This window comes from Aspergillus aculeatinus, assembly GCF_003184765.1.
Source record: "Aspergillus aculeatinus CBS 121060 unplaced genomic scaffold BO66scaffold_68, whole genome shotgun sequence".
NCBI lineage: Eukaryota > Fungi > Ascomycota > Eurotiomycetes > Eurotiales > Aspergillaceae > Aspergillus > Aspergillus aculeatinus.
Genome location: NW_020291537.1, coordinates 22,096 through 46,756, shown reverse-complemented (window position 1 = coordinate 46,756; position 24,661 = coordinate 22,096). Strand labels below are relative to the sequence as shown.

The following is a 24,661-nucleotide window of genomic DNA, read 5'->3' as shown; positions in this document are numbered from 1 at the left end:
CCGGTATCGATTATAAGATTCACGCTTGAGGTTTGTCGAAGATATATCTGCAGTTGTGAAGTACCCCGAAACCGGGAGCCCCACACGCCGAACACCAGAGAAAAACTCAACTCTGTAGTCTAGCCGCCGCTCTCTTGGCATCGGAGGAAAGCTATCGATATTATATGTAGTATACATATATATTTATATATATATAAAAAGTGATCTCGACTATCACGAGACATGGGCCCCTCCAAAAAGGCCGCGAAAGCCTCCTCCCAGAGTCAGACTCGCGGCGGCAGCAAAAACGACCCCAAAAAATCTTCGAGGGGTACAACAACTACTCGGGGCAAGCACCAGCACCAGCACCGGCCGCAGAATCATGGTGCTGAATCGGCCGCCGCAAATCAGATCGATCTCTCCGCGACCATCCCGCTGACCCTCCAGCAACTGCTCCTGAACGTCTTCAAGGCGGCCTTGCTCACGCATCGAGTGCCTAGCAGCATCAGCATTAGCAGCAGCAGCAGTCGGACTGAGAAACGCGATGGCGATGGCGAGGGTGATTCGGGCGGTGAAGGCGCCGAGGCTGTAGTAGCTGAGCAACAGCAGCAGCAGCAGCAACAGCAGCCCCAACTGGACATCAAAGGCCTCATCCAGACCATCAAGTCGCATCTGTACAACCGGGACTTCGACTCAGCGTTTACGGACGCCGATGAGGAGCTCCTGCGTGCGTATGCTCTGCGATGGAGCTCGTCGCGCGCGTTGGGCTATGCGGGCATCTTTAGGGCTTTGTTGGGGGTGCTGTTGAAGCGTGAGGGTCGGGTTGCTGGCGCTACTACTTCGGTGGTTGTTGGTGATGATGCGGAGGAGGGGGAGGAGGGGGTTAGCGGTCATGTGGTTTGTATTGGTGGCGGCGCGGGGGCTGAGATCGTTGCCCTTGCGGCTGCTTGGAGGGATTGGAGTGATGTTTTTGGGGATGGTAGGAGGAGCAGGGGGCAGCTGGCTGCTGGTGGTGCTGATGCTGGTAGTGGAGAGCAAGAAGGAGCACGAACCCTCGCTGCTGCTGTGGATGATCTCTCTTTACACGAGACGAATGAACCGAAGGCTCAGGCTACTGCCACGGTCGAGGAATCGTCGACACCCGATGGACGAAAACAACAACAACAACAACAACAACAACAACAACAACAACAACAACAACAACAACAACAACACCAACAGCGCCACCGGCTCTCCGTCACAGCCGTCGACATCGCGGACTGGTCGCCCATCGTCGATCGACTGGTCTCCACCATCCGGTCTCCCGCCGTCGCGGGGTCGGACGCGCATCCCGCTCCTTTGTATCGAGACGCGGGGCTCAGCATTGGCCCGGACGCGCACGACAGTGCACGGGCATCGAGCAGCAGCTTCCAGGTGGGCTTCCAGAAGCTGGACGTCCTTTCGGCCTCGGAGGAGGAGCTGCGGAGGCTGGTACAGCCGGACACCGCCAGCGGACCCGTCCTGGTGACGCTGATGTTCACGCTGAACGAGCTGTTTTCGACCTCCATGGCCAAAGCCACGGGCTTTCTGCTGCGGCTCACGGACATGCTGCGGCCGGGTGCGGTGCTGCTCGTGGTCGACAGCCCCGGTAGCTATTCTACGTTGAAACTCGGGAAGAACAGCGCCGGTGGCTCGGGCGAGTCGACGAGTAGCAGCACGTCGGAGCGACAGTATCCGATGAAATTCCTGCTGGATCATGCGCTGCTCTCCGTCGCGGCGGGGAAGTGGGATCGGCTGTTCTCGCAGGACTCGCGCTGGTGGAGGCGCGATGCGGCGCGGCTGCGGTATGGTGTGGGGGATGCGGCGGGCTTGGAGGATATGAGGTTTCAGGTGCATATCTATCGCCGCTTGGCGGATTGAATTCTCCGTGTGTGTTTGCGTTATATATCTTGCTGTTTTGGCCGTTGGTTTTCTTTGTTGTTTACGGTTTCTTGGATAATATATGCGGAATGTTACGGTGTGCTTTTGGTGAAGACTTGGTCCGCAGGACTGTAAGAGTGTATGCTTGGATGATAACGGATCTGGAGAATTGAGGGAGAGAGAAGAATGTGTATGTTATTGCTACAAGAGATAAGAAAGGTGGTGTATGTCAAACAGGAAGAGGAAGGGGAAGACACCAAACAACATCAGTTTCGCCAGGGAGATCATGCACGCCCGAGAGATCCATCCGGGTCAAAAGGGGAAAAGAAAAAACAATTAGGCAGACAAACAGAACTACATATCGGTTTCCACTTCTGTCTTTAGTTCCTCAGACCCAGCAGAAGGCTTGTGTTCTTGCCACCTTCCTTGCCGTCGTTACCCGGCAGGTATGTCACGTTGGGGTTGCTGGCCAGCGTGTTGGCGATCTCCTTGCTCGCCTCGATACGACGGATCTCGATCAGCCCGCTGCCAGCCTTGGCGACGGCCTTGCTGATGATATCGGCACTCTCGGCCTCACCCTCCGCGCGGATAACGTTGGCCTGGCGCTCCTGCTCGGCGCGCTCGACGATGAAGCGAGCCCGTTCGGCATCCTGCTGCGCGATCTGCTTCTGCTCGACGGCGCGCGTGAACTCCTTGCCGAAGGTCATGTGGGTGATGGAGACGTCCTCCAGGGCGATGTTGAACTGGGCCGCCCGCTTCATCAGGTCCGTGCGGATGCGGTTGGAGACGGCCTCGCGCTGGGTGATCAATTCGGCGGCATCGAACTGGGCCACGATGGCCTTGAGGACTTCGTTTCCGATAGAGGGCAGCACACGCTCGTCGTAATCGGTACCGTATGACTATCCAAAGAAAAACAGTGCAGTGGTCAGAAAGGCGTCAACAAGATACTGGGGGGTCGGGGGGTGATTGCGAACCTGGTAGATCACCGGCAGCTTCGGGACATCAGGACGGTGCAGGACTCGCAGGGTCAAGCTGACCATCTGCAAGTCTTTACTTCCGGTGGTGGTCGAGATATGGCGGGGCTTGGTGCGGACATCGTAGATGATCGCCTTCTGCAACCAGGGGATGAGGAAGTGTGTGCCTTCGTTCACGACCTTCTCCTGCACACCGGACAACCGGTCGAAGATGACGGCGCGGGTTCCGCCACGGACATCGTAGAGGGATTCTCCGAGGAGCCAGAATCCCACAAAGGGAGCTCCGTATGTGAACAAGAAGCGGTTCGACATGGTGGGTGGTGTGTTGTTGGGAGCGAGAAACGGGAGGGGTGCAGCAAGATGGAAGCTATTAAGTTTCGACGAGGTATTCAATTCCCGCTGCACTGAATAATGGATGTGAGGAGATGATGTCGCGGGAGGCTTTTCGCAGACTGTCCTGATCGGGACTAGTGCTGGGCGGTCTCGTTCGACTTCGACCTTCGCCCGTTTCGGTCCGAAAGCCAACCTCGACTTTCTTCCCCTTCTGTTCTGTTCTGCCTTACCTTCGTCCTATCTTCTTTTCCACTCCGCGTTTCTTAATACCTTGAAACTCGTCGCATACTTTCACAATGGGTGGTCATCTCGATCCTAAGAACGGAATGTGAGTTCTTTCCTCTGCGGCTGGTGCCCTCACCGCGATCCCTAGCTTTTCCGGAGCACGGCTATCGTGCGGCCCTTGTCTATGGAACTCCTCGAGCCCAGCCTGTCCCAATGGAATAGACGACGAAAAGAGATGCATTGATACTCAGGAACATTCGCTAATGTGTGGTCGCTTTAGTTTCCTCGGCACGTGGGGTGACCTCGGTATGTCTCTTGAACCCTCTCTCCGAGCGTGATGATGCAGACAACGTCCTGGGGCGGCAACCATACCCTGGATTGGGAATATGGCATGCCTCATTCGCAGATGATCAGGCCCCAATCGATGCTGGATGCTGCTCAAGATGACGATTACAAGCGATGTCGCCTCGACCCGCCGACAATGGTGTGGCTGACCGTGAATCATTCCAGGCTGCCCTACTCCCCAGCGTATCACCTCCTACTCCCTCTCTCCCAACCGTCAGCGCCCTCTCGCCGGTGCCGGTCACGCCGCTATCTTCAACACCTTCCGCAGATTCAGACACCAGGTCCTCTACGTCGCTCCTCCCTTCATTGCCGCCTACGCCCTCATGAACTGGGCTATTGAGCGGTATGCATTCCCTCTACCCGTCCACGGGGAATTTCTACTTGATGCGCGCCTTTGCAGCGACTGGATGATTAGAAGCTGACACTGAACTTCTTCTTAGTAACGAGTACCTCAACTCCAAGCCTGGCCGCCTTCTCGAGGGTGGTGAGGAGTAAATGTAACGTGCGATACCAAGGGGATCACTACGGGGAAGAAATGTAGCCCAGGAAGAATGCAGGAATTTGTTTGGTGATTGCGATGTACAGTAACTAGAAGCAATCGGTTGTGTTGCGTGTGCCGCTTTGCCTATGAGTGCCTATGAGTAGTTCAAGCGTGGGGGGTTGTATCCATGATCTGTAATGGATGCGTTTAGATAGGTCGGATGGATTCCAGATCCAGGCGACCTTGACCAATCGTAGTGTCCGGCCATTGCCCTGCGCTGATTGACCTTCTCTGTTCTACGATAATGCACTTCGAATAATCTCATGTCTTACACACCCCTTGAGCTATGCATCGATTGGAGTGTATCTTGTCGCTTTGGCCGTGAGGATGCTGCTGCCCAAGTGCCTAAAGGGCATGTTCTACTACCTTTTCCCCAACAGCAGCAGCGCACAGGCCTGAGACGGCCATTGTTCGTGATGGGTACGGAATGGAATCTCTTACACAATGGTCAATGTCAGAGTGGAATGTCTGCTTTCTTATCCAGGTCTCATTTACAACTCTTAAGCTGTTCCCCAAGAAATGATCAAGGTAATGTATTGTAGCTTGATCCCAAAAAATGACCAAAACGGGTCAATGAAGAGAGAATTTGGGAAGCAAAGGCTAGGAAAACGGCGAACGGGTACAGTCAATTACGCCCAATATCTTACGTACTAGTAAATTTAGTTTTAGTGGACTCAACTTCCACAGCAAGTTTCACTTGACATACGGAGGAGTACTCGAAGTTACCACTAACTTACCAGTCCAGACAGCACTTCCCCTCCATTATTTTTTTTCTTCCCTCGCTGGATTTGGAAAACCCCCCACTCCGCATGCGCTCGTCTTTCTTCTTGTCTTTCTGCCGTCCCTCTTCTTCTTCTTCTTCCTCTTCCTCTTCCTCTCTTCTTTTTCGGTTCTCTTCACTCCCTCACTCACCTTCTCCCCTTCGTGCTTTTGTTTTCTCTCGTTCGCATCTTTCGCGTACTTCTCAATCCGTCACCATGAGCGACATCACTCACCCCACTATCAAGGGCAAGTTCTTTCGCACCACCACCACCCCTCCATCACTGCTCAGTTACCCCACCTCGCCTATGTTGGGACTCTTCCCAAACCAGTCCTTGGATACCTCTCAATGGACCAGGCAAGCTCGGGCTGACTTGACAGTGCACCTACTACCTCAATCAAAATCCTCGTGTCAAGGTATAATGACTAGAAATGCCCCATCATCGCTAACCTCTTGCGCTCTGCAGATGGCTGGTTCTCCGAGCAGTCCAACATGTGGCCTGGCCAGGCCATGAACCTGAAGGTTAACCAGATTCTCCACCACGAGAAGTCCAAGTACCAGGACGTTCTCGTCTTCGAGAGCAGCGACTACGGCACTGTTCTCGTTCTCGACAACGTCATCCAGTGCACCGAGCGCGATGAGTTCTCGTACGTCCGGCCTCCATACTTTGTCTCTGTGTTACCTTGCAGCCCACTCTTCTATAAGGCAGGTTTCACTTACAGGACTGACCTTGAATCGATTATAGCTACCAGGAGATGATCACCCACCTGGCCATGAACTCCCACCCCAACCCCAAGAAAGTCCTCGTCATCGGCGGTGGTGACGGTGGTGTCCTCCGTGAGGTCGTCAAGCACGAGACCGTTGAGGAGGCCATTCTGTGCGACATCGATGAGGTACAGACAACCAATACAACCTTCCCATGAGAGGGGGACGTTCCAGCTCATGCAGTTCTAGGCCGTCATCCGTGTCTCCAAGAAGTACCTCCCCGGCATGAGCATCGGCTTCCAGCACCCCAACGTCAAGGTCCACGTTGGCGATGGCTTCGAGTTCCTCAAGCAGCGCCAGAACGAGTTCGACGTCATCATCACCGACAGCTCCGATCCCGAGGGTCCCGCCGAGAGCCTCTTCCAGAAGCCTTACTTCGAGCTCCTCCGCGATGCGCTGCGCGAGGGCGGTGTCATCACCACACAAGGTTGTTCGTCGCCTTTACTTTGCTCTCATCTGCCCACTTTCACATGCCCGGTCTCCTCTCTTACCCTACCCCTTTTGTCTCCGCTCTCTTGTTTCTTGTCTCTCTCAGTACATCTCATTATTTCTCTCATTCTCTTTTCTTCCCCCTATCCTGTTACATGTACCCCTTTCGTCTCTTCCCCCCTTCCGCTCCATTTGCATACTCCATCATTTCTCGATTCACTCTACAATTTCAAACCCCTTTGAAAGCTAACCAAATTATCCGACTACAGCCGAGAACCAGTGGCTCCACCTGTCCCTGATCACCGACCTCAAGAAGGCCTGCAAGGAGGTCTTCCCCGTCGCCGAGTACGCCTACACCACCATCCCCACCTACCCCTCCGGCCAGATCGGCTTCATGGTCTGCTGCAAGGATGCCACCCGCAACGTCAAGGAGCCCGTCCGCTCCTGGACCCGCGAGGAGGAGGAGCGTCTCTGCCGCTACTACAACCAGGACATCCACCGCGCCAGCTTCGTCCTGCCCAACTTCGCCCGCAAGGCTCTCAACTAGATTACTTAAACTTTTGTTTCATTCTTCTATCTTGTTTTGGGATCTGTGGCCTCCGGTCTTGAGGCGCCTAGGGCGGATGATAATCGATGAATGATCTGACGATGATGAATATAACCAAAAGATTTTTCCCTTCATTATCTTTATCCGACATGGTACTTAGCAATATGCACTCGAGTAGAAACTGATATAAGCAATGTCGCTCATGTTCGTTGAGTCGGAGCTCTGAACACGACCCAATTGGGAAGGGTTCAACCGACCGGCTTATACCATACGATTTTAATCTACATGGGCTTGACAGAACGAATCCTACTACATCAACACCCTCAAGTAACCAAAATAGAAAATCGTGCATTTTATCTTAAAACGACATTCGTTAAATAGGACTTCTCCTGAGGGGCCATCTAGGCCCTAGGATCAACATCGTCCATGAGAACCATAAACATGAAAATATAGGTAACAAGTCATCACGTCGCTAAAACAAGCCGTCTACAGAATCTGCTGGAAAGCACGGTTGATGGGCGAGCGCACCTTGTGGCCCTTGTAGAAGTCAATGGTGGCGATGGCGCGCTTGCTGATGCCCTCGGGAGTGAACTCGAATTTCTGTAGAAATGGATTAGTGACGAAACATTCGAGCAGGAAACTGGGGTAAGACTTACGGCGTAGACCTCCTTGTAAGGACCAGAGGCACCGAAGCGGTTGAGACCGAACTGCTCGTGAGAGTAGCGCTCCCAACCCATGGTGGTGAGGGCCTCGACGGAGAGGATGGGGATACCATCGGGAAGGACCTGGAGTCTGTAGGACTTGTCCTGGGCGTCGAAGACCTCGAAGCAGGGAACGGAGACGACACGGGCAGCAATGCCGTGCTTCTCCTTGAGGTAGGTGGCAGCCTCGATACAGATGCTGACCTCGGAACCAGTGGAGATAAGGGTGACGGCAGCGTCGGGAGCGTCAACGGCAACGTAAGCACCCTTGAGAGCGTTCTCGATGGTGGAGTTCTCGAGGTGGGGGAGGTTCTGACGGGTGAGAGCCAGAATGCTGGGGGTGTGCTTGGAGGTCAGGGCAGAGTAGTAGGCAGCGCTGGTCTCGTTACCATCAGCCGGGCGCCAGACCATGCAGTTGGGCAGAGCACGGAAGTGGGCAAGAGTCTCGATAGGCTGGTGAGTGGGGCCGTCCTCACCCAGACCGATGGAGTCGTGGGTAGCGACGTGGATGGCGCGAACGCGAGAGAGGGCAGAGAGGCGGACGGCACCGGCGGCGTAGGAGACGAAGTTGAGGAAGGTACCACCGGCGGGGATGACAGTGCCGTAGGCAGCGAGACCGTTCATGACAGCAGCCATGGCGTGCTCACGGACACCGTAGCGGAGGTAACGACCGGACCAGTCACCGATGTTGTACTCAGGGGGCTGGAAGTCGACAGCGTTCTTCCAGCGAGTGTTGTTGGAGCCAGTCAAGTCGGCAGAGCCAGACAGGAGCTCGGGGACAACGTCGTGGATCTGCTCAAGGACAGCCTCGGAAAGCTTACGGGTAGCCACGGCAGGGTCGGAGGGCTTGTAGGTGGGCAGGCTCTTCTCCCAGCCCTCGGCAAGCTTGCCGGAGAGACGGCGGGTGAGCTCAGCGTGCTCGGACTTGTACTCGGAAGCATACTTCTCGAAGAGCTTGTTCCACTCCTGCTCCGCGGCGGCGCCCTCAGCGGCGTGCTTGTGGTAGAGGTCATAGACTTCCTGAGGAACGACGAAGCTCTGCTTGGGGTCGAAGCCGAAACGCTGCTTGACACTCTCGATGTCGTCAGCCTTCAAGGGGTTGCCGTGGACACCACCGGTACCCTGGAGCTTGGAGCCGAAACCAATGGTAGTGGTCAAACGGATGACGGAGGGCTTGTCGGTGACGCTCTTGGCTTCGCGGATGGCAGCCTCAATGGCATCAAGGTCGTTGTCACCGTCCTTGACCCAGACGGTGTGCCATCCGTAGGCCTCGAAACGCTTGGTAACGTCCTCAGTAAAGGCGCACTTGGTGTCACCATCTGCAACAATCACGGTCAGTGGTCTGTCGAATTCAAGACGGTCGCCTCAGAGCCAGGCTGAAGAATAGGCCATACCGATGGAGATGTGGTTGTCATCGTAGATGGCAATCAGGTTGCCAAGCTTCAAGTGACCGGCCATGGAGGCAGCCTCGCTGGCAATACCCTCCATAGCGCAGCCATCACCGAAGAAGCAGAAGGTGTGGTTGTTGAACAGCTCGTAGCCGGGCTTGTTGAAGACACCAGCGGAGTGCTTCTGGGCAATGGCCAAACCAACAGCGTTGGCGAAACCCTGACCCAGAGGGCCCGTGGTGACCTCGACACCGGGGGTGTCGTGGGCCTCGGGGTGACCAGGGGTGATGCTGTCGATTTGCTAGATGGGCGCCATTATTAGAATCTGAAAGCGAGACGCTTCAGACTAGGAGAGTGCTTACTCTGAAGTTCTTCAGGTCATCCATGGAGACCTTGTAGCCGAACAAGTGAAGGAGAGCATATTGGAGCATGCAGCCGTGGCCGTTGCTGTGTGGCAGGGTGTCAGTTGAGCGAGTGCGGGGGGGGGAGATTGGACGGCGTGCTGCACGCCAGGTCAAGCTTACGAGAGAACAAAGCGATCACGGTTGGGGAAGTCGGGGTTCTGGGGGTTGAAGGTCATGAACTTGTTGAAGAGAACGTGAGACACGGGGGCCATGCCCATGGGGGCACCGGGGTGACCGGAGTTGGCCTTGAAGGTGGCATCAACCTACACGGCGATTAGCTGGTTGCTCGACACAAAGAAATATCTGCTCCGAGGGAATGCATTGCGCTGCTTTCGTCAAGAATTGTCACAGGGAGAGGAAAATGCTTACCGCCAACAGACGGATGGTGTTGATAGCCAATTGATCAACGTCGCTGTAGCCCATGATTGCGGTATCTGAAGTCAAACGAATGGTAAGCAAGAAGCAACCTTTGTGAAAGAGAGATCAAGACTGTTGCAGTCAAGGGAGGGGAGGGGAGGAGAGAGTATATGAGGGGAAGGACATACTATATTAAACTCTGTCTATGTGAAGTAGGAATTTATTTTTTTGATGATGATCGTACCAACAATCAAATAGGTTAGATCAACACGAGATGGAAGAGGGGAAAGAAACACGAGGAGGGAAGAGAGAAGAGGAGGAAGAGGAAGAAGAAGAAGAAGAAGAAGAAGAAGAAGAAGAATAAGATGAAGAGATTGGGGAAAAGGGAAAAGCGAGACGAGGGGCGGCGTGGGATGGAGGAGGAACAACGCCCGGCCGGGCATTGAGGAGGGAGGGAGGGGGGTTGAACTGCAGTGCAGGGTGGGTGAGGAAGTTTGGAGGGGGGGGGGGGGGGGGGGGGGGGGGGGGGGGGGGGGGGGGGGGGGGGGGGGGGGGGGGGGGGGGGGGGGGGGGGGAGATCGAACTGGGAAGGTGGGGTGGCAATGATGTCTGTAGTGGGGCCAATCCTCACCGGCTGCTCTGGAAGGAGGGGGGGGGAGCCCTCATCAATGTGATGATATCTGTACGAGTCTTACTGAGAATTCCATAATCATAATCATCAATGACATGAGGTGGAGCTCCAGCTACACTGGAAGCAATGGCAATGGCAATGGCAATGGCAATGACACTGGGCGGTTCATGGGACAGGGCAGCTGTGGTTGTGATGGACGAGATGATTTTTTTCATATCAATGACGTCCGGGTAGGAGAGCAGCACCGGGAGAGAAACACGGAGAATGAATGATGAATGATGCATTCACCCAATATTGATGCCTCAGGCCACCAAGGTACGCAATTGCATGAAACCGAGAGGGACTCAGATTAACCCGTATCCATTGCCGAACAGCAATGCAGTTCCTCCCCCATCTCATTACTCTTATACGAGCTTTAACCATACTAGTAATAGCAGCAGCAGCAGCAGTAGGCATTGTTCCTTGCTCAGCAAAGCAGCGAGATAGCTTTCCACAAGCTAGCAAAGGGAAGCTGTAAACAGCCTAATAATGCGACGGTAAAGCAGCAGCAGCCCCTCCCTCTATCTCAACCAGCTCAACCAGCATGGCTTCCACACCTATCAATCTAACACACCTGGACCTTTTCCGACTGAGTTGGCACTTATCCTGCAGACCAATACTCCCCATTAAACCCGATGAGAAGTACATCCAGTACCCCGTCCTACCGACCGCAAATCGGACATAAACTCAAGGATTCATGTTTCCGTTCCCCGACCCGTCCACTCACTAGTCAGTTACTGCACAAGTCAGCGGAAAGTTCCCAACGCAGCAATTTTCCGGAACCATCGCCCGGAGTGCCTCTGTCCGCTGGGTCCGGAGGACGCTGCTCCGCGCAACCCTTCCCCCCCCCCTCCACCCCATCCATCATAATTCATAACAATCATTCTCATTGAATTTCTCCGGCAGTAATTCCGTTAGTCGGCTGATTGATAATAAGAAGGGCTTCTAGAAGCCATAGTCCAGCTCATCATCTGACCTTACTGAAATTTTTCCTTTGTTGACGATCTCTCCAAGAGTCCAGAGGGGTTTGGTTTCTAGTTTCTAGCCGGAGTGCTGAGTGAACCCTCCTCGCCTGTCAGCGCGGCAGACTGCAGAACACGGGCCACAACGGTCAGCTTGACTAAGTCAACTAACTAACATGCCTAACTACACATACCGTTAACTAACTAGGTAGTTATCAGCCGGACGGAACAATAGCGGCATGCCGGTCTCTGGATGTGATGAGATTGCGCCGTGCACCACCACAATTTCTCCGACGAGCAGAACGGTCGTTCCTCATCGTTAATAGTCATGATGCAGCACGTTTTGAACTGGTCACGGAGCTATACTTTGGTTGCGATGCGCCGACGCCGAAGGACCCTAATACCGTCGTCCAGTTGCCAGCGGGTCGGATCGCGACCGTCGTCAAGGTACAAGGTACAGTACACCAACGCTCTGGACCGGATTTACTTATCGCGGAGAGTCTTAATAACAAAGTGGTCTTGCGGGGCCTCTACACGAGGTCTGTATCACTATCATCAGTGCAGCCGGTCTTACAGCCTAGTTGAATATAGATATCGTATAGATCACCGGAACATAGCCAGCAAGTAATCCTTGTGGATTAACAAGAAGCCGCGCGACGGGTTGATCGTCCGGTCGCCGCGAGCTGGAAAACCATATCTCGGGATTAGAAGGTGGAACCGGTCTGGAAAGGGTAGTTTCAGGATGGTACCTTATAAGTAATAGCTCCAAAAAATCGAGATGGGGAGCGCTGAAAGGTCGAGTTCAAGCACCGACTGATCTCATTAATAGAGAAGCGCATTGGAACTATGTCGACGTCGGTGCGGAATGGTTGGAACTGTTGAGGGGATGTACTAGCACCTCGGACTATCTTCAGACAGAAGACCAAATACGATACTAGCTATACATTTGGACCCTTGACAAAAATACTACACAGTATATTGTATGAACCTCGTAGCCAATCAAGTTGCAACGTGCCCCGTACAGCTGAATACCTTTCGGCTTCTAGAACACAGTTGATGGAAACTAACTAGTATACAAGTAAGAAGTAACTTTTACAGCACACTATTACTTCACATCAGACATCGCCATGCTTGCCTATGATCGAAGAATACCAGAGCAGTACAGAAGCAGCAGCTTACATTTCGTGCAACTATCCAGGTATCACCAAAAGAAAAAGAATTAAAGAAAAGTCCGACCACTATATACAGGTGACTCCCATTACCATAGCGCACCCCGCTTGACAACCAAAAAGCATAACAGAATCATTCATGTAAATCGTAACAGCGGTAGCCCTGTGCCAGGGACAGATCAAACGGCCAGCCGTCGATCCCAACCATTGATAAGCCCGAAATCGTGGACTTCGTCATCCACACCAGGAACCATGATACCATGAAACGGGTCCAGAAGGTTGGCGTGCTCCTCAGGCGACAAGTGAACATCGTTGTAAGGGATCCCATCGCCCGGGCTTGCCATGCTCTCGTCGGAGTAGCTAAGAACGCTCTGCGCCGCAGCCTCTTGGCCCTGTTGCAGATCGCTGTTGCTACTAGCGGACCACGCCTCTGGCGATAATCCTTGCAGCTCGCTACGCGACATTGTATTGTGGTCGGGCTTTGGGGCATATTCGGCAGTGATGGAAGCGAACGGTCCGCTATCCTCGCCACATTCTCTACCACCATAAATTCCGGTAAAGATATTCGAATAGCCCCGGTCCATGTCACTCAGCACGAACTCCCAGTCCGACACTGTGATGGGGCCCGCCGCCGCATCCGAAGGCGCAGAGCTCGATAGAGCGTGACTGCTATCGAAAGCCATGGAAGCAGAGCGATGGTAAGCCTTCTCGGCAAGCATCGGAGGCGCATGTACATTGTCCAAAGGTAGACTTGCCCAGCTAGAGGACCGGATATGGCGTGCGTTGGGATGAGTACTCGCGCCAGAGATTGTGGCACGTCGAGATGAAGAATCCTGCTTTTCTGTCTGCGACGGACTCGAGTGACCAGTCAGGCGTGCTTTCCAAGACTGAAGCTGTTTCTTGGGAGACTTCAGGGGCTTCTGAGCTGGAGGGGACATATCCGAAGGTCCAACCGAAGAGCCGTGCTGATGACTATCCAGGGATACCATAACTCGAGCCAGTGCGTTGAACTCCGCGGCAACAGGGGACGACTCGGTTTCCAGCTGATCAACGACAGTTGTAATCCACTTCTGGCTCTCCTTCGCAAGTTTGCTATCATGTTTCAGGTTCAAGTTCTGCCACAGGAAGTTGAGGCCAGTAGCAAAGATCAACTCTTTCCGGTTGAAGCTGAGAGAAAGGCACAGGCGTCGCTCATCAAGTAACTGTAAGATCTGAATTATATGCTTGGCCGAGTCAGAGATGACGAGGAGCGAAGGCGATCGAACGCAGTCTTCCCCGAAGCAGACGGCAGGCCGATGGATCAAAGAGCGGATGAAATAGTAGACAAGCGACTGAGCACATGTCAGTAACGTCCTGTAGTCGTTTTGGGTCTTGTCAAGTAAACTTACCAGAAGCGGCGATCGGCTGCTCGTGACATTCGTGCTGGGTTTGTCCTGTGTGAACTCAAGGCGAAGATGAGCGGGCAGACCCTTCACCCATTCATCAAGCTGCTCTGCGACCAAGCGCATCTTGGGCAAGGAGATATCATAATCGCCATCGCCAGGATAAACATCCTCCAAAGCTTTGTTCAGCACTCTCGAAGCTGCAAACAACGCAATCGAACTGGAAATGCGAGTCGTCTCGCCAGGAAGCGTGGGCAGGAAGCCTGTTTCAGTGACGTTCTCATCATCAATGTCCTCGGGGTATTCGGTTTTGATATCTTGCTCGCGTAAGACGACAGGAAGACCGGTTAAAGCCGCAGTGAACCTGCTTTATGTTAAAAGTGCATTCTGAGAGGCGGTATGGTATACACGAGACTTACCGATCAAGGACGTATTGACACCAGAACACCTTTTTCCGAGTCTCCGCCACAAGAGGATTTGAAACAAAGCGTTTCTGACTCTGGTGAAGTCTCAATTGATGACAAAGGTTGACAGCAAATCCTCTATATGACCCAAGGCTCGAATAGTCGCCCTTTGCCATACAGTACATTTGCGCAAGGACATAGCATTGCAGGGTGTGGATAGAAATGTCGTTGGAAATGGATTCGAGCATCGGCGACCAGTTATCTTCAAAGAATGAGGGATCCTGGTTGGTTCTCGACTATGGTGGAGTTAGTCTCATTGACGGCCATTGCTTTCTTGACCTGGTTGAACTTACAGCAGAAGCAAGGGCAGCTATTCCGAAAATTAGGTTCAGCTGGGTGAGGTTGTGTTTGTTGTCGCGTAACGACTCTGTGCCCGATAAATACTGCTCGTAGGCCTTAAGGATGGTAGGGCGATGAACAACCGGATACAGAGGGGCCCATTCCTGGAAGAAGATGTTGATAAGTTGATCCGAGACAAGCCGAGGCGCCGTCTTCAGCGTTTGATCAATACGTGAGCGGGATATGGAAGGAGGGGCCGCAATCAGCGCCCTGATCGAGAAATTCGGAGGAAGTCGATTTTGGTCGGAAAGCTTGTTGACAAAGGCGTCTGGACCAAAGTTAGCGATATGCGTCCGCAAGCCAACTTCGACCACCAGGCACAGTTCTACCCCAGGATGCAAGGTGGCGCAAACATACCAACATAACCTTGAGTGCTCGAGACACCCGCGCAGACGGTGGACTCATTTGCGTCCTGCGACTGCGGTAATTGCCGAACTCGGATTACTCCTTCTTCGATAGCGGGTTGGCCGTGCTTCACCGGTGCTAACGGGGATCGGGCCGCAGTATTGGCCTTTGCTTGTGACGATGTTGAGAAGGAATGGATTCGAGAGAGCACATCGATCTTTTCGTCCTTCTCATCCAGCAGGTTCTTGAGATCCCGGACTTCCGACTCCAGCGCGCGTACTCGTTCCTCCAAGGATTCGGTGTAGCCGCGAGGGAAAGCGCGACGACTCAATTTATCGCTCGTTTTGCACTCGAAGCCAACGTTGGCGCATTGAGTGCAACACGGTCGGACGCCGTCACAACGGATCTTCTTGCTTCGGCATCGATCACAGGCCTGGGCAATACGACTCTGGGCGCCGTTGCCGACCTTGATCACTTTCATCGGAAGAATTCCAGGCATTTTGGCGGGATGCTCCGGCGCATCTGCCTGCGAATGGTTTCAACTATTGGTCGTCTCGGGTGCGCGCAGATAAGCACGACACAATGACTAGCGTTGGTACAGAAACGAGACCTAGATAGGATAGATGGCGATAATGTCGAACTAGATGTATTTCCCAGAGAGGGGATATTGACGAGATGTGGACAACACCACGAGTGGGGTCTTTAAATGTCGAAATATGTAAAAGGTGACAGAGAGAAGTGGCGGAAAGCGTGGAGAGAGGGGGGAGGGGGTTGGAAAAAAGAGAGCGAGAGGCACCAAATAAGACTAGGAGCCACAGGTTTTTGGTGTTGGGGACGGGAGTTAAGTTAACCATCCGCAGTGAGAGTCGTAGTTTACAGTTGACGGTTCCAGAGTGCCGTCGGGACTCAAAAGGGGGGCCAGGTGGGGCTGTGAGGTGTGGAGTCATGCGCTGGGATCGTGCCCAATGGGAAGATCTGGCTTACAGCGTTCATTCGCTCAGCAGACACTGGGCAGGCAATTCTATTGAACCATGGACCGTAAAGTTGAGGTACTTTATGTATTGTTGTTACCTGCCCCGTGTAATTCTGGTGTAGGAGGAGAGAATGAGCATAACTCGAGGATGGAAGGCAGGAGGTTCCTCGGCAGCTGGCTGGCAGCGGGTTCGCAGCTGATCCTGCCGAGGATGTTCAATCTGTGCTGTTGTCCTGATATATTATCTTTTCCCATCGCGCAAGCCATAGTTAACTATCAGTAGTTATCGCTGGTTCAATCATATGCTTCATAGCAACGAACGACCCCTCCCAAGTTGGCGACGTACATAACCTCCTGGCAATCTGACAGCCTACTTTATCACAGAATCAAACGCCATCCCTGCAACTGCAGGCGCCTTTCCGCTAACGGAGGGCGGCCCTAAGGATAATCCGCCACTAATGTAGGGCGAGTGCAGGGCGATTCTAGCGATGCATGAGGACGACCCTCCTCACCCGGTCCGATTGATACCAAACGAACGAATGACTGGTGAGATGTAGACGCAAGAGCTACAGACCTGATACGATTTGCTCTGTATATCGTGAGATCAATATCAGTGCAGTGGATTATTGAATCCTATCGTCATGCATCCTGCCCAGGTCATATCTTCATGCTACTGTGTACAGGCTTATCCCTATCGGGAATATGTACACTGTCCAGCCTGGACCGACACTAGTTGATCTCGAGAGCGGTTCGGTTCTTGGAGATCATCAGCACTCCGAGCCAGAGAAGCTCTCCGGATTCCACCGGAGCTAGTCTGATATACTGGATTAGACTGGAGAATGGAGATGAAGGTCTGTCTGAATTGCCGCTTTGCTCCAAGGGTCCCTTCAATACAGATAGATACGCTGTCTCCGTAAGCGTGTGAACTAGGTCGCCGGCTCCCCCGCAATTTCCTGACCGGCAGTCAGCCTGATGGTGATCTTGGCTCATCCGTATTACAGTCACGAAGTCGATGGAGAAAAGCGGCATGACAATGGTAATCATTGCTACGAATCCTGAAACCAAGATTACTGTCCGACCAGAGAAATTGCCCACTTGGAGAAGGGGTAATCCCGACTGTTGACCGATGACCGAATTATTTCCGTGGGCTCATTGGCTGGGTTCCTCTCCTCCTGCATCGGAGTCCCTTGGTACCCTCCAATACACACCGAAGTCTGAACTTCCAGACATCATACATCAATTGCCACGCTGATGTCTCCCATGTTCGAGGTTGGAGTATCGCGGGGAAATTAAACTCTATTCCAGGTGCAAAGCCTCGCTGATGTACTTGAGTAGATGGACCATTCCATGTTCCTGGCTCTTCTTGCTGAGCGAGTGGGGGACAATACTCATAGCTGGCGTCTCAAGCATAAAGAGGCTGACCAGTCGGTTTATGTAACTCAGGTGATCCACTGATAGACAAGCATGCCCGAGTGTTCGCCGAGAAAATCACAGAAGTGGAGGCGAGAGTTTGGTCTCGCAAATCTGGTAGCAAGTTACAAGAACTGGAACGTACTGAGCCGCGCGTTGACTGCTCCGAGTTCGAAAAACCAGCCTGCCATGATTAGGGTACTAGCCCTGCCTTGAGCATTCAATTTCTGAATGTGTCAAAGAAGAGAGCTGTCGTTTCATCAACGGTAAAAGCGACTAGTCACTATACTAAAAAATGATGCTGCTAGAGCGAGCTGCAAGGCTCAGCCCAGCCCCTCATCTCTAAATGGTTGGGCCGTGAACTATTGGAAATTGTATAAACAAGGTTTAGCAAGGGCTACACGCACACATCTATGCCACTCTGCCCAATCTCTCGTTTGTCCGGTCAGATCTTGCATCCTTCGGTTATACGAGACTGTCGAACCGGCTCGACTTCGTCAGAACTCCCTTAAAGTCAAGTAGAGAACGCTCACTTGGTTGAAAGAACGTCATAGCGTAGTCTCAGAGGCAACGAGAGCGTGGTTCGAATGGATATCCTTGTTGCACATTGCCTGAACCATCGGGACATCCAGGCGCGGTGATCTTGGCGGGATTTCCCCGGCTGGGGTAAACCAGTCAATCGCCAGTATTTCAGGACTGAAGGATCTTCCTCCCCGCGGTGGGTAAAGACGCAAACTCAGATCCCGCACCCACGTTTCGGGTCTCGCCTTCGATCATGCCATCTCTCGGGGGCCCACGGCTGCGTCGTTCAAAAACATGGGGTAAATCTCGATGCATGGCTCGTATTCCTTTGTTGTGTTATACATCTCTCACCTTAAATATGTAGTTCCTAGTGCGTATGATTCGCTCCACACTGTTGTTTCCCACGAGTGATTGCATCATTCATCGCCAACCGAAGGAGTACTTGTGAGGGCGTTCTCGGGAGTTTTTGTTCAAAGACGCCTGGTGCTTCCGTTCAAAGCAATCACAACCAGTCGAGCCTCCAATGTCTCACCATTAATCGGCTCATCATAGGGCTCAGTCTCAATGGACAAAAGCTCAAGGTTCAGGAGGCAAAATGAGTCAGGCTCGGTTTTCTCCGATTCACGGCTCAGATCCCTTGTGCCATATCGAATGACCGCCGACATCGCAGGGGTAAGGTCAAGGGTAAGATTCAGTGCCATATGTCAACTGATGTTGATTGATCGGTGTCAGTTCTTCTGTACTTGATAAATATACTATTATTTCAAGGTTTATTTGATCTGTGTTGCAGTAACCGAGCGCTCGCTCATTGTTGTCGCCCCAAACAGGCTGAGATATATAGAGCCGGGGACATGTAGCTGAAAAGTTCATAATCATCACATTTTGCCGCTCATAACCAATGAACCCTAGTTGTAGGATGCTGTAGCTATACATTAAATTAGACACACATATACTCCGTGCTGAGTACTCCTTTAGAATGCGTACTCGATTGCGTAAAGCTCACATGACATCGCTTAAATGGATCTTCGCTTACTCCGAATCAGGCTGTGGTTGTCACATGGTTATGTACTGTACCTCGTCGCAACCGACTCTCAACCATATGACTCTGTGAATTTTACTTCATCTGATTATGATAGGAGCTCTAAGTCCTTGATAGCACTAGCACTCCTAGGACTCCGTGTACTGTATCCTGGCAATCTCGCTCGACACAATCTGTTGCTATATCTAGCCACATTCACGTATCTAAAGTATCTACTAGTGATGTCCAAAGATTCAACATTGTGAGCGCGGTTTGAGTTCGTGCCAACCAAAAAAGGCCTGGCGCATTGAAAGCCTGGAAGGCCCCTCGCCAGGCCAATTTGGATGGGGACTAACCACATGCGCATCTGCTACGCCGAGCCTATAAAGCGGACTGACTATCCACCGGCTGGCTATCGGGGATGCACCTTTATCGCGACCACCGAGCGATAAAGACAGCCGGTCAAGCCAACCGAAAGAAGGAAGCTATGGCGATATCAATCTTGCTGCACCATAACCGCCTTTCTCCGCCGCCTTTCATGAGAATTTTATCTTCCAATGCGAACGCGGCACCGAGTTAGACTTCACATGGATCGTCTTACAACTCCGAAGCCGACAATACTTCGTACTAGACTCACATGACTGAGACGTTGGCATCAAGCTGAAAATCACTTCTCTTGACTTATATGGCGGTCACAATCACATCGAATACTGCGGAGAAGACACCGCTTTCCTGCATTGACCCAAAATCTAGAGGCCGGCCATTCAAGTTGCGGGGTCGACGATAACCACAGCTTGAGAAGCCCCACCCATGCTTTGGAAAAGGCTTGATTCGAAGATGACTTTCAAGTCACCGATGGCCTGAGTTATGGCGATAAGGAGTCGTAACAAATGTGCCGAATCAAGCAATTTACAGCTGACTTCTCTCGAAGCGTGTCAAAGAGGGCACATGTTGGTGCTATATCGGTCAAAGGGCCACTGCCATGATGGCCATCATTCGTTCATTCATTCATTCGTCATCGAGGAATGATGTGAAAGGCATGATGCTTTGCCTAGATTGTCGAGGCTGGTCGGAGAATTGTGCTCCGCGATACTTGCCCATAATCTCATGCTTAGTTGATGGAACTCATCATCGCGAAGGCTGAGCCCCTGGCCGCAGACAGGTACGTCACGAATAGACGTCGAAGTGCAAGAGGGTATACCCAAGTGTGGATACTGCCATAGCAAGTGGCTATCGAAGATTCAGGGGTCGATGGCGAAGTGGTGAGATCTCCAGGGTGGGCAGGGTGATTTGTCTGAAGATGGCATCATTGATATGATGATCCTGCCCATCCAGGGACTTGGCATCTTCGATGACCTCAGTTCAATCGATGGCAAGTCAGTCTCGACTTCAAGCAGAGAAGAAAGAAGAAAAGCGCGGAATTTGGTCCCCAGGAACCACAGATTCCTACTCCGATTATGGTTGCCAACTGCTGCTACCAGGCTAAGAATCGTAGGTGGACAGATCAAATCCAGGCAGGGAGTATTCGATCACTGATTCAAAGAAACCGACAATCATTCGCTCACAGCGGCTCCATAATGCAAAAGTGGACACTTGCTCAGGTTGCAGTTGAGTCGGGAAAATTGAGCGTTGTGTGTTCCCAGACTGGGTTGTGTGCAAGGCGAACCAAGGAGAGCTCGGCCCTTATGACGTCGACATCGTTAACGTCACCGGCCATCAACCACCATCACCACCCACTAAACCCTGCTCAAAGACAACATATTAAAAGCTGCTTGTTGCCTCTCGGAACTTTTGCTTCTTCATCTCAGAACACAATCAACTCACAACCAGTCCAACCTCCAAACAGTCAATTCCATCCACAATCTCCATCCTCCAAACTTTAGCACCTCCAAACAACCTCATCTCCACAATCACAATGGCCGACACTACCTTCCACACCACCCAGCAGGACATCCGCAAGCCTGAGTCTCACGCCTCCCACGCCCATGCTGGCCAGACCCCTGCCAACTCCAATGTTTCCGCTATGAAGGTAAGGAGGGACCACCACTGATTGCTTCTATACATACCTCTGGCCCAGTTCCTAACCTCTCATCGACAACAGTCCATCGTCGACCAGAACAACGCCAACAAGGGCGAACAGATCGAGCAGACCAAGGCCAACCTGCCCCTGCCTGACCAGCCCCCCGTCGCCAGCGACTGGAACTCCGCCGATCAGAGAACCGTCAACGTCGGCTCGGGCGGTCGGGAGGGCCCCGTCTCCGGCGAGAACAACAGCGCCCTGCGGGAGCCCGCCACCGCCAGCAGCAGCGTCCGCGTCGATGGATCGGAGCTGCACCAGAACACACAGCCCGGCAGCGACGTCGGCCGCCAGGGTAAGGACAACCTCGACGGTCTGCCCAAGGATGCCCTTGCCCGGTAAATACCTCGATGCTACTGCTACATCGAAAAGCCTTTTTTTTTTTCCTTTTTAAAGCATGTACTATAACGAATGAGCACTTTTAATGAATGATCACGGTCTCCGAGAGCAATACTTCCTCAAATCCATCCTAAATGTGTAGTAAAGAATCTTCTACGTTGGGACAGCCGATAGATCTACGCTTGCAGAAACGTTCCTGATCCGACGTGACGGGAGTTACCCGTATCTCATCATCTCTATTGTAAAACTTGTTTAAAAAGTAGTACCATTACTGGAAAGTGGGAAACCGTCCAAAACTGGTCGGTCTCGCGCCGGTAAAGTGTGAAACCACGTACAGTGTACAAATAGCTGCCTGCAGTTACTCCGTAGTTGTTTCATCTGCAATTGTCCCCTCAGCAAAATGGCCCAACACCCTTTCCCCCTCCATCGTTTCTCGTTTCCGCTGGGTCAAACATCATGTTCAAAGGTGGTATCCACAAGGTCACAGTCTCTCTCTTGCCTCCGTCCAAAACAACCCCCCATCCTCTCCGGGCGCAAACGCCAGATCGTCGAACCGTAGAGCCACACACACCCGATCAGCATTCGCAATTGCATCATCGCGAGAGCTTTCCCCGCACAGGTGAATTGGCCCCGCTGGAAAGGAAGATACGCGGCTGTCTGTGCAGTGGGGTGAGGGATCCCCAGCGCTCCGGTCTATTAGCTACTACTGAGTTATTTCCAACCACTCCATATCTCAACATCTAATGCAACCATCGCTTGAGTCTACGGGATTGTCTCACCATCATCCAATCCACTGATTTGAGGCAACGTCTGGAAAAAAGGACTCCCAATCAAAATCAGGCCCCAACTCCAGTCCCTGGGTGCCGTCGAACTCCATCGCCGCAATAGCCGTAAAATCTGGTGATAAGATCGAGTCGCCATGCTCCCTAGTTTGTAGCATAGTGTTGCAAAGCTCCAGACTGTCCCTGGCCGCCCGCGCCACCTCTATCTCCACTGCCTTGCCTGTTTCAACAGCTTCGACCTGGGCAAGAATCATGCGGAGGAACATGTGGTTCTTGACATTCGTTTCACCTTGACGAATCCGATCTTCAGACAGAGCGATCAGATCGCGCACCACTTGCTTGAGAAACTCCCGGTACTGGCGAGTCCGATAGAGCGTACCATTGAGTCGCTGGGTTTCCGCGTGCGCGAGAAGTTCGAGGCTGATCGCCGAGGTAGCACAACGTATCCCCTCTCGGAAAAGCCCTCCCCCCGTCGCCATCAGCCGTGCGAAGAGTGGATCTGGTTCTGGTGAGACAAGCGCGAGAGCCGCATCAAGACTGAGCTTTAGTGAGTAGTGGAACAGCGGGCTACTGCGCGCCTGGTTGCTGAAGTAGTAATGCAACGGGATCATGAATCGACGGACGAGATAGTCTAGGAGATTCCGATGAAAAGCTGCGAAGGACGGGTGATTACACCCTTGAAGTGCGTCTGTCAATTCCGAACTGAGGGCTAGTACTTGCTCATAGGAGTGCTCCGAGTGAAGACCACTCAGAAGATTGACAATCCGAAGACGGATGGGCAGCGATCGGATTAAGGCTAGCTGAATTGAAGTCTCTGTGACTCTTTCTTGCGGTATGGGTTGAGCCGCCGACTCGTTCAGCTGATTGTCATTGAAATTGGAAGGTGGCTCAGTATCGAATTCATCGAACGAGATTCGTGGAGGCATCCACGAGTCGAGGGATGCCTGAACAACAAACTCGAGAATGGTGTACCACAACCGACGTCGCACTTCGGACTCGAGCACTGACTTCGTCGGGAGATGTTTCGGGTCACGGTGTAGTCCTATCTGCATGGCAGCGTGAACCATAGATCCCATCGAGATCCAGATCGTATCTCCTCCGATGGAAAACAGTTGGCGTGCGAGGATTGTCAAGCAAGATATTTGCAAACCTGAAATGTCCAGTCTATCTTTCTCGAGGGGCCCTGCAAGCCAGGTCTGAGCTGCATATATCCAATGTTGTACGCGGTCCATATTTTGGAGGGCCGCAGCTCTGTCTCCATGGTCATACAAGCTTGAGCCTATGCCAATGACCAGGAGAACTTTCAGGCGTAAAGTTGGTGTAATGCCTTCCGGTTCATTCCAATACCTGCGGTATTCTGCCCGAAAAGTGGGAATATGAAGTATTCGCTGCCTGCTTGCACCATCGCCTTCAGTAACGATTTCTTATGGGTTGGTCGAGGTCAAGATTGCGGTGATACGTACGCTGATTCAAAAGTGGAGAGATACAGCTCGACCATGGAATCTGCCGTCTCGCGAGCAGGAGGAACCGACGCAAGTCCTGCAGGCAGAACGCCTCGAGAAGGGCGACCAATCTTAATGGTCCTTGCCCGGTTCTTGCATCTGCGCAAAAAGTCCCCCGCCTGGGAGACCAAGATTGAGGCTTCGGAACTGGGAGATGATATTTGCGTGATATCTACTGGCTTGTTCATAATCTCACTATAACACGCAATGATCGCCTTGAACTCATCGGCGGCGCCCATCCAACGACTTCGCCCCCAGTCCCTAGATTTGTTGAGGACGGACTGCCACTCCTGTGTCCCTGCAGGAGATGGATGGGAGCGGGAGGACTCTATACCAGAATCTGACGGGACATGAAGAGTGGCACTATTGGTGAGACGGGTTCCTGTGACGGCGAGTTCTTCGAGCTTCTGCACACGGTGCACAAGCTCATGCAATGTGGGTCCATCAGTTGAGGAAGAGACTGACCTAGCATGAGCATCAGGTGCTGGAGGTACTGCAGGTGCTGCAGCTAATAGAGACGCAGAAGCCCCGATCTTGAAGAAATGTTGACCAGGAAGCTGAAGGGCTTCCCTGGGAACGTTGGTTGTTGTTGTTGTTGGAGGCAGAGAGGGGGGTGGTGGTGGTGGTAGACTCGCATTGGTATTAGGTGCAGAGCCAAATGGGGAGCCATGTGACGAGAAGCTATAAGCTGTATAGAGACATGAGGTTCCATAACGCCGACATTGTGCGCATGGAGTTTTATGGTCACACTTGATCTTTCGACGACGACATTCCCGGCAGGCCAGGGCGGGTCTGCGGCGTCGACGCGGCTGGGCCGGTTGCTGCTGGCTCGGCATGCGGGACAGACACCGAGCTGTGATCTAAGAAGTACAGCAGCATGCCACAGAATGTCACAGCATGGAGCAATTTGAAAGAGCGAAAGAAGCTGCAGGAATGAACTGAGTATGTGGAAGAGTGAGAGTAAGAAAGAGGAGTAGAGATGACGGCAAATTCCCGCTTATCTCCGTCTTCACTGCTTTCCGCTTTCCGCTTTCCGCTTTTGAAAAAAACTCCGTCTTGC

General features: G+C 52.7%; 8 protein-coding genes across 8 annotated transcripts; 4 read left to right on the top strand and 4 right to left on the bottom strand.

Annotated features, from left to right (window-relative positions):
* Window positions 1-222: 222 nt before the first annotated feature.
* Window positions 223-1,878, top strand: BO66DRAFT_384143 (25S rRNA (uracil2843-N3)-methyltransferase; the record flags this gene model as incomplete). Its single annotated transcript, XM_025646085.1, has 3 exons — window positions 223-822; window positions 859-945; window positions 1,069-1,878. The coding sequence occupies 3 exons, from the start codon at window positions 223-225 to the stop codon at window positions 1,876-1,878; spliced, it is 1,497 nt and encodes a 498-aa protein (XP_025498905.1).
* A 133-nt stretch (window positions 1,879-2,011) lies between these two features.
* phb1 (prohibitin subunit PHB1) lies at window positions 2,012-3,266 on the bottom strand. Its single transcript, XM_025644977.1, has 2 exons — window positions 2,853-3,266; window positions 2,012-2,777 (listed from the first exon to the last, which is right to left on the bottom strand). The coding sequence occupies exons 1-2, from the start codon at window positions 3,162-3,164 to the stop codon at window positions 2,259-2,261; spliced, it is 831 nt and encodes a 276-aa protein (XP_025498904.1). The 5' UTR covers window positions 3,165-3,266; the 3' UTR covers window positions 2,012-2,258.
* Window positions 3,267-3,408: 142 nt separating this feature from the next.
* On the top strand, window positions 3,409-4,268 carry BO66DRAFT_395700 (ubiquinol--cytochrome-c reductase subunit 8). The gene is made up of 4 exons (XM_025648278.1): window positions 3,409-3,513; window positions 3,691-3,906; window positions 3,938-4,098; window positions 4,196-4,268. The coding sequence occupies exons 2-4, from the start codon at window positions 3,751-3,753 to the stop codon at window positions 4,248-4,250; spliced, it is 372 nt and encodes a 123-aa protein (XP_025498903.1). The 5' UTR covers window positions 3,409-3,513; window positions 3,691-3,750; the 3' UTR covers window positions 4,251-4,268.
* An 840-nt stretch (window positions 4,269-5,108) lies between these two features.
* BO66DRAFT_395696 (spermidine synthase) lies at window positions 5,109-6,988 on the top strand. The gene is made up of 5 exons (XM_025648277.1): window positions 5,109-5,304; window positions 5,523-5,703; window positions 5,802-5,949; window positions 6,011-6,248; window positions 6,520-6,988. The coding sequence occupies exons 1-5, from the start codon at window positions 5,274-5,276 to the stop codon at window positions 6,795-6,797; spliced, it is 876 nt and encodes a 291-aa protein (XP_025498902.1). The 5' UTR covers window positions 5,109-5,273; the 3' UTR covers window positions 6,798-6,988.
* Window positions 6,989-7,126: 138 nt separating this feature from the next.
* On the bottom strand, window positions 7,127-10,105 carry tktA (transketolase tktA). Its single transcript, XM_025646084.1, has 7 exons — window positions 9,836-10,105; window positions 9,660-9,724; window positions 9,411-9,553; window positions 9,249-9,333; window positions 8,893-9,187; window positions 7,454-8,817; window positions 7,127-7,397 (listed from the first exon to the last, which is right to left on the bottom strand). Exons 2-7 carry the CDS (start codon window positions 9,711-9,713, stop codon window positions 7,284-7,286), a joined length of 2,055 nt encoding a protein of 684 aa, XP_025498901.1. The 5' UTR covers window positions 9,714-9,724; window positions 9,836-10,105; the 3' UTR covers window positions 7,127-7,283.
* Window positions 10,106-12,321: 2,216 nt separating this feature from the next.
* facB (C6 transcription factor FacB/Cat8) lies at window positions 12,322-15,898 on the bottom strand. The gene is made up of 5 exons (XM_025653217.1): window positions 14,991-15,898; window positions 14,588-14,901; window positions 14,250-14,530; window positions 13,837-14,194; window positions 12,322-13,779 (listed from the first exon to the last, which is right to left on the bottom strand). Exons 1-5 carry the CDS (start codon window positions 15,475-15,477, stop codon window positions 12,628-12,630), a joined length of 2,592 nt encoding a protein of 863 aa, XP_025498900.1. The 5' UTR covers window positions 15,478-15,898; the 3' UTR covers window positions 12,322-12,627.
* Window positions 15,899-20,627: 4,729 nt separating this feature from the next.
* On the top strand, window positions 20,628-21,329 carry BO66DRAFT_217236 (uncharacterized protein). Its single transcript, XM_025642643.1, has 2 exons — window positions 20,628-20,930; window positions 21,003-21,329. Exons 1-2 carry the CDS (start codon window positions 20,817-20,819, stop codon window positions 21,318-21,320), a joined length of 432 nt encoding a protein of 143 aa, XP_025498899.1. The 5' UTR covers window positions 20,628-20,816; the 3' UTR covers window positions 21,321-21,329.
* Window positions 21,330-22,041: 712 nt separating this feature from the next.
* BO66DRAFT_475273 (uncharacterized protein) lies at window positions 22,042-24,529 on the bottom strand. Its single transcript, XM_025653216.1, has 2 exons — window positions 23,563-24,529; window positions 22,042-23,491 (listed from the first exon to the last, which is right to left on the bottom strand). The coding sequence occupies exons 1-2, from the start codon at window positions 24,435-24,437 to the stop codon at window positions 22,099-22,101; spliced, it is 2,268 nt and encodes a 755-aa protein (XP_025498898.1). The 5' UTR covers window positions 24,438-24,529; the 3' UTR covers window positions 22,042-22,098.
* Between the last annotated feature and the right edge of the window lie 132 nt (window positions 24,530-24,661).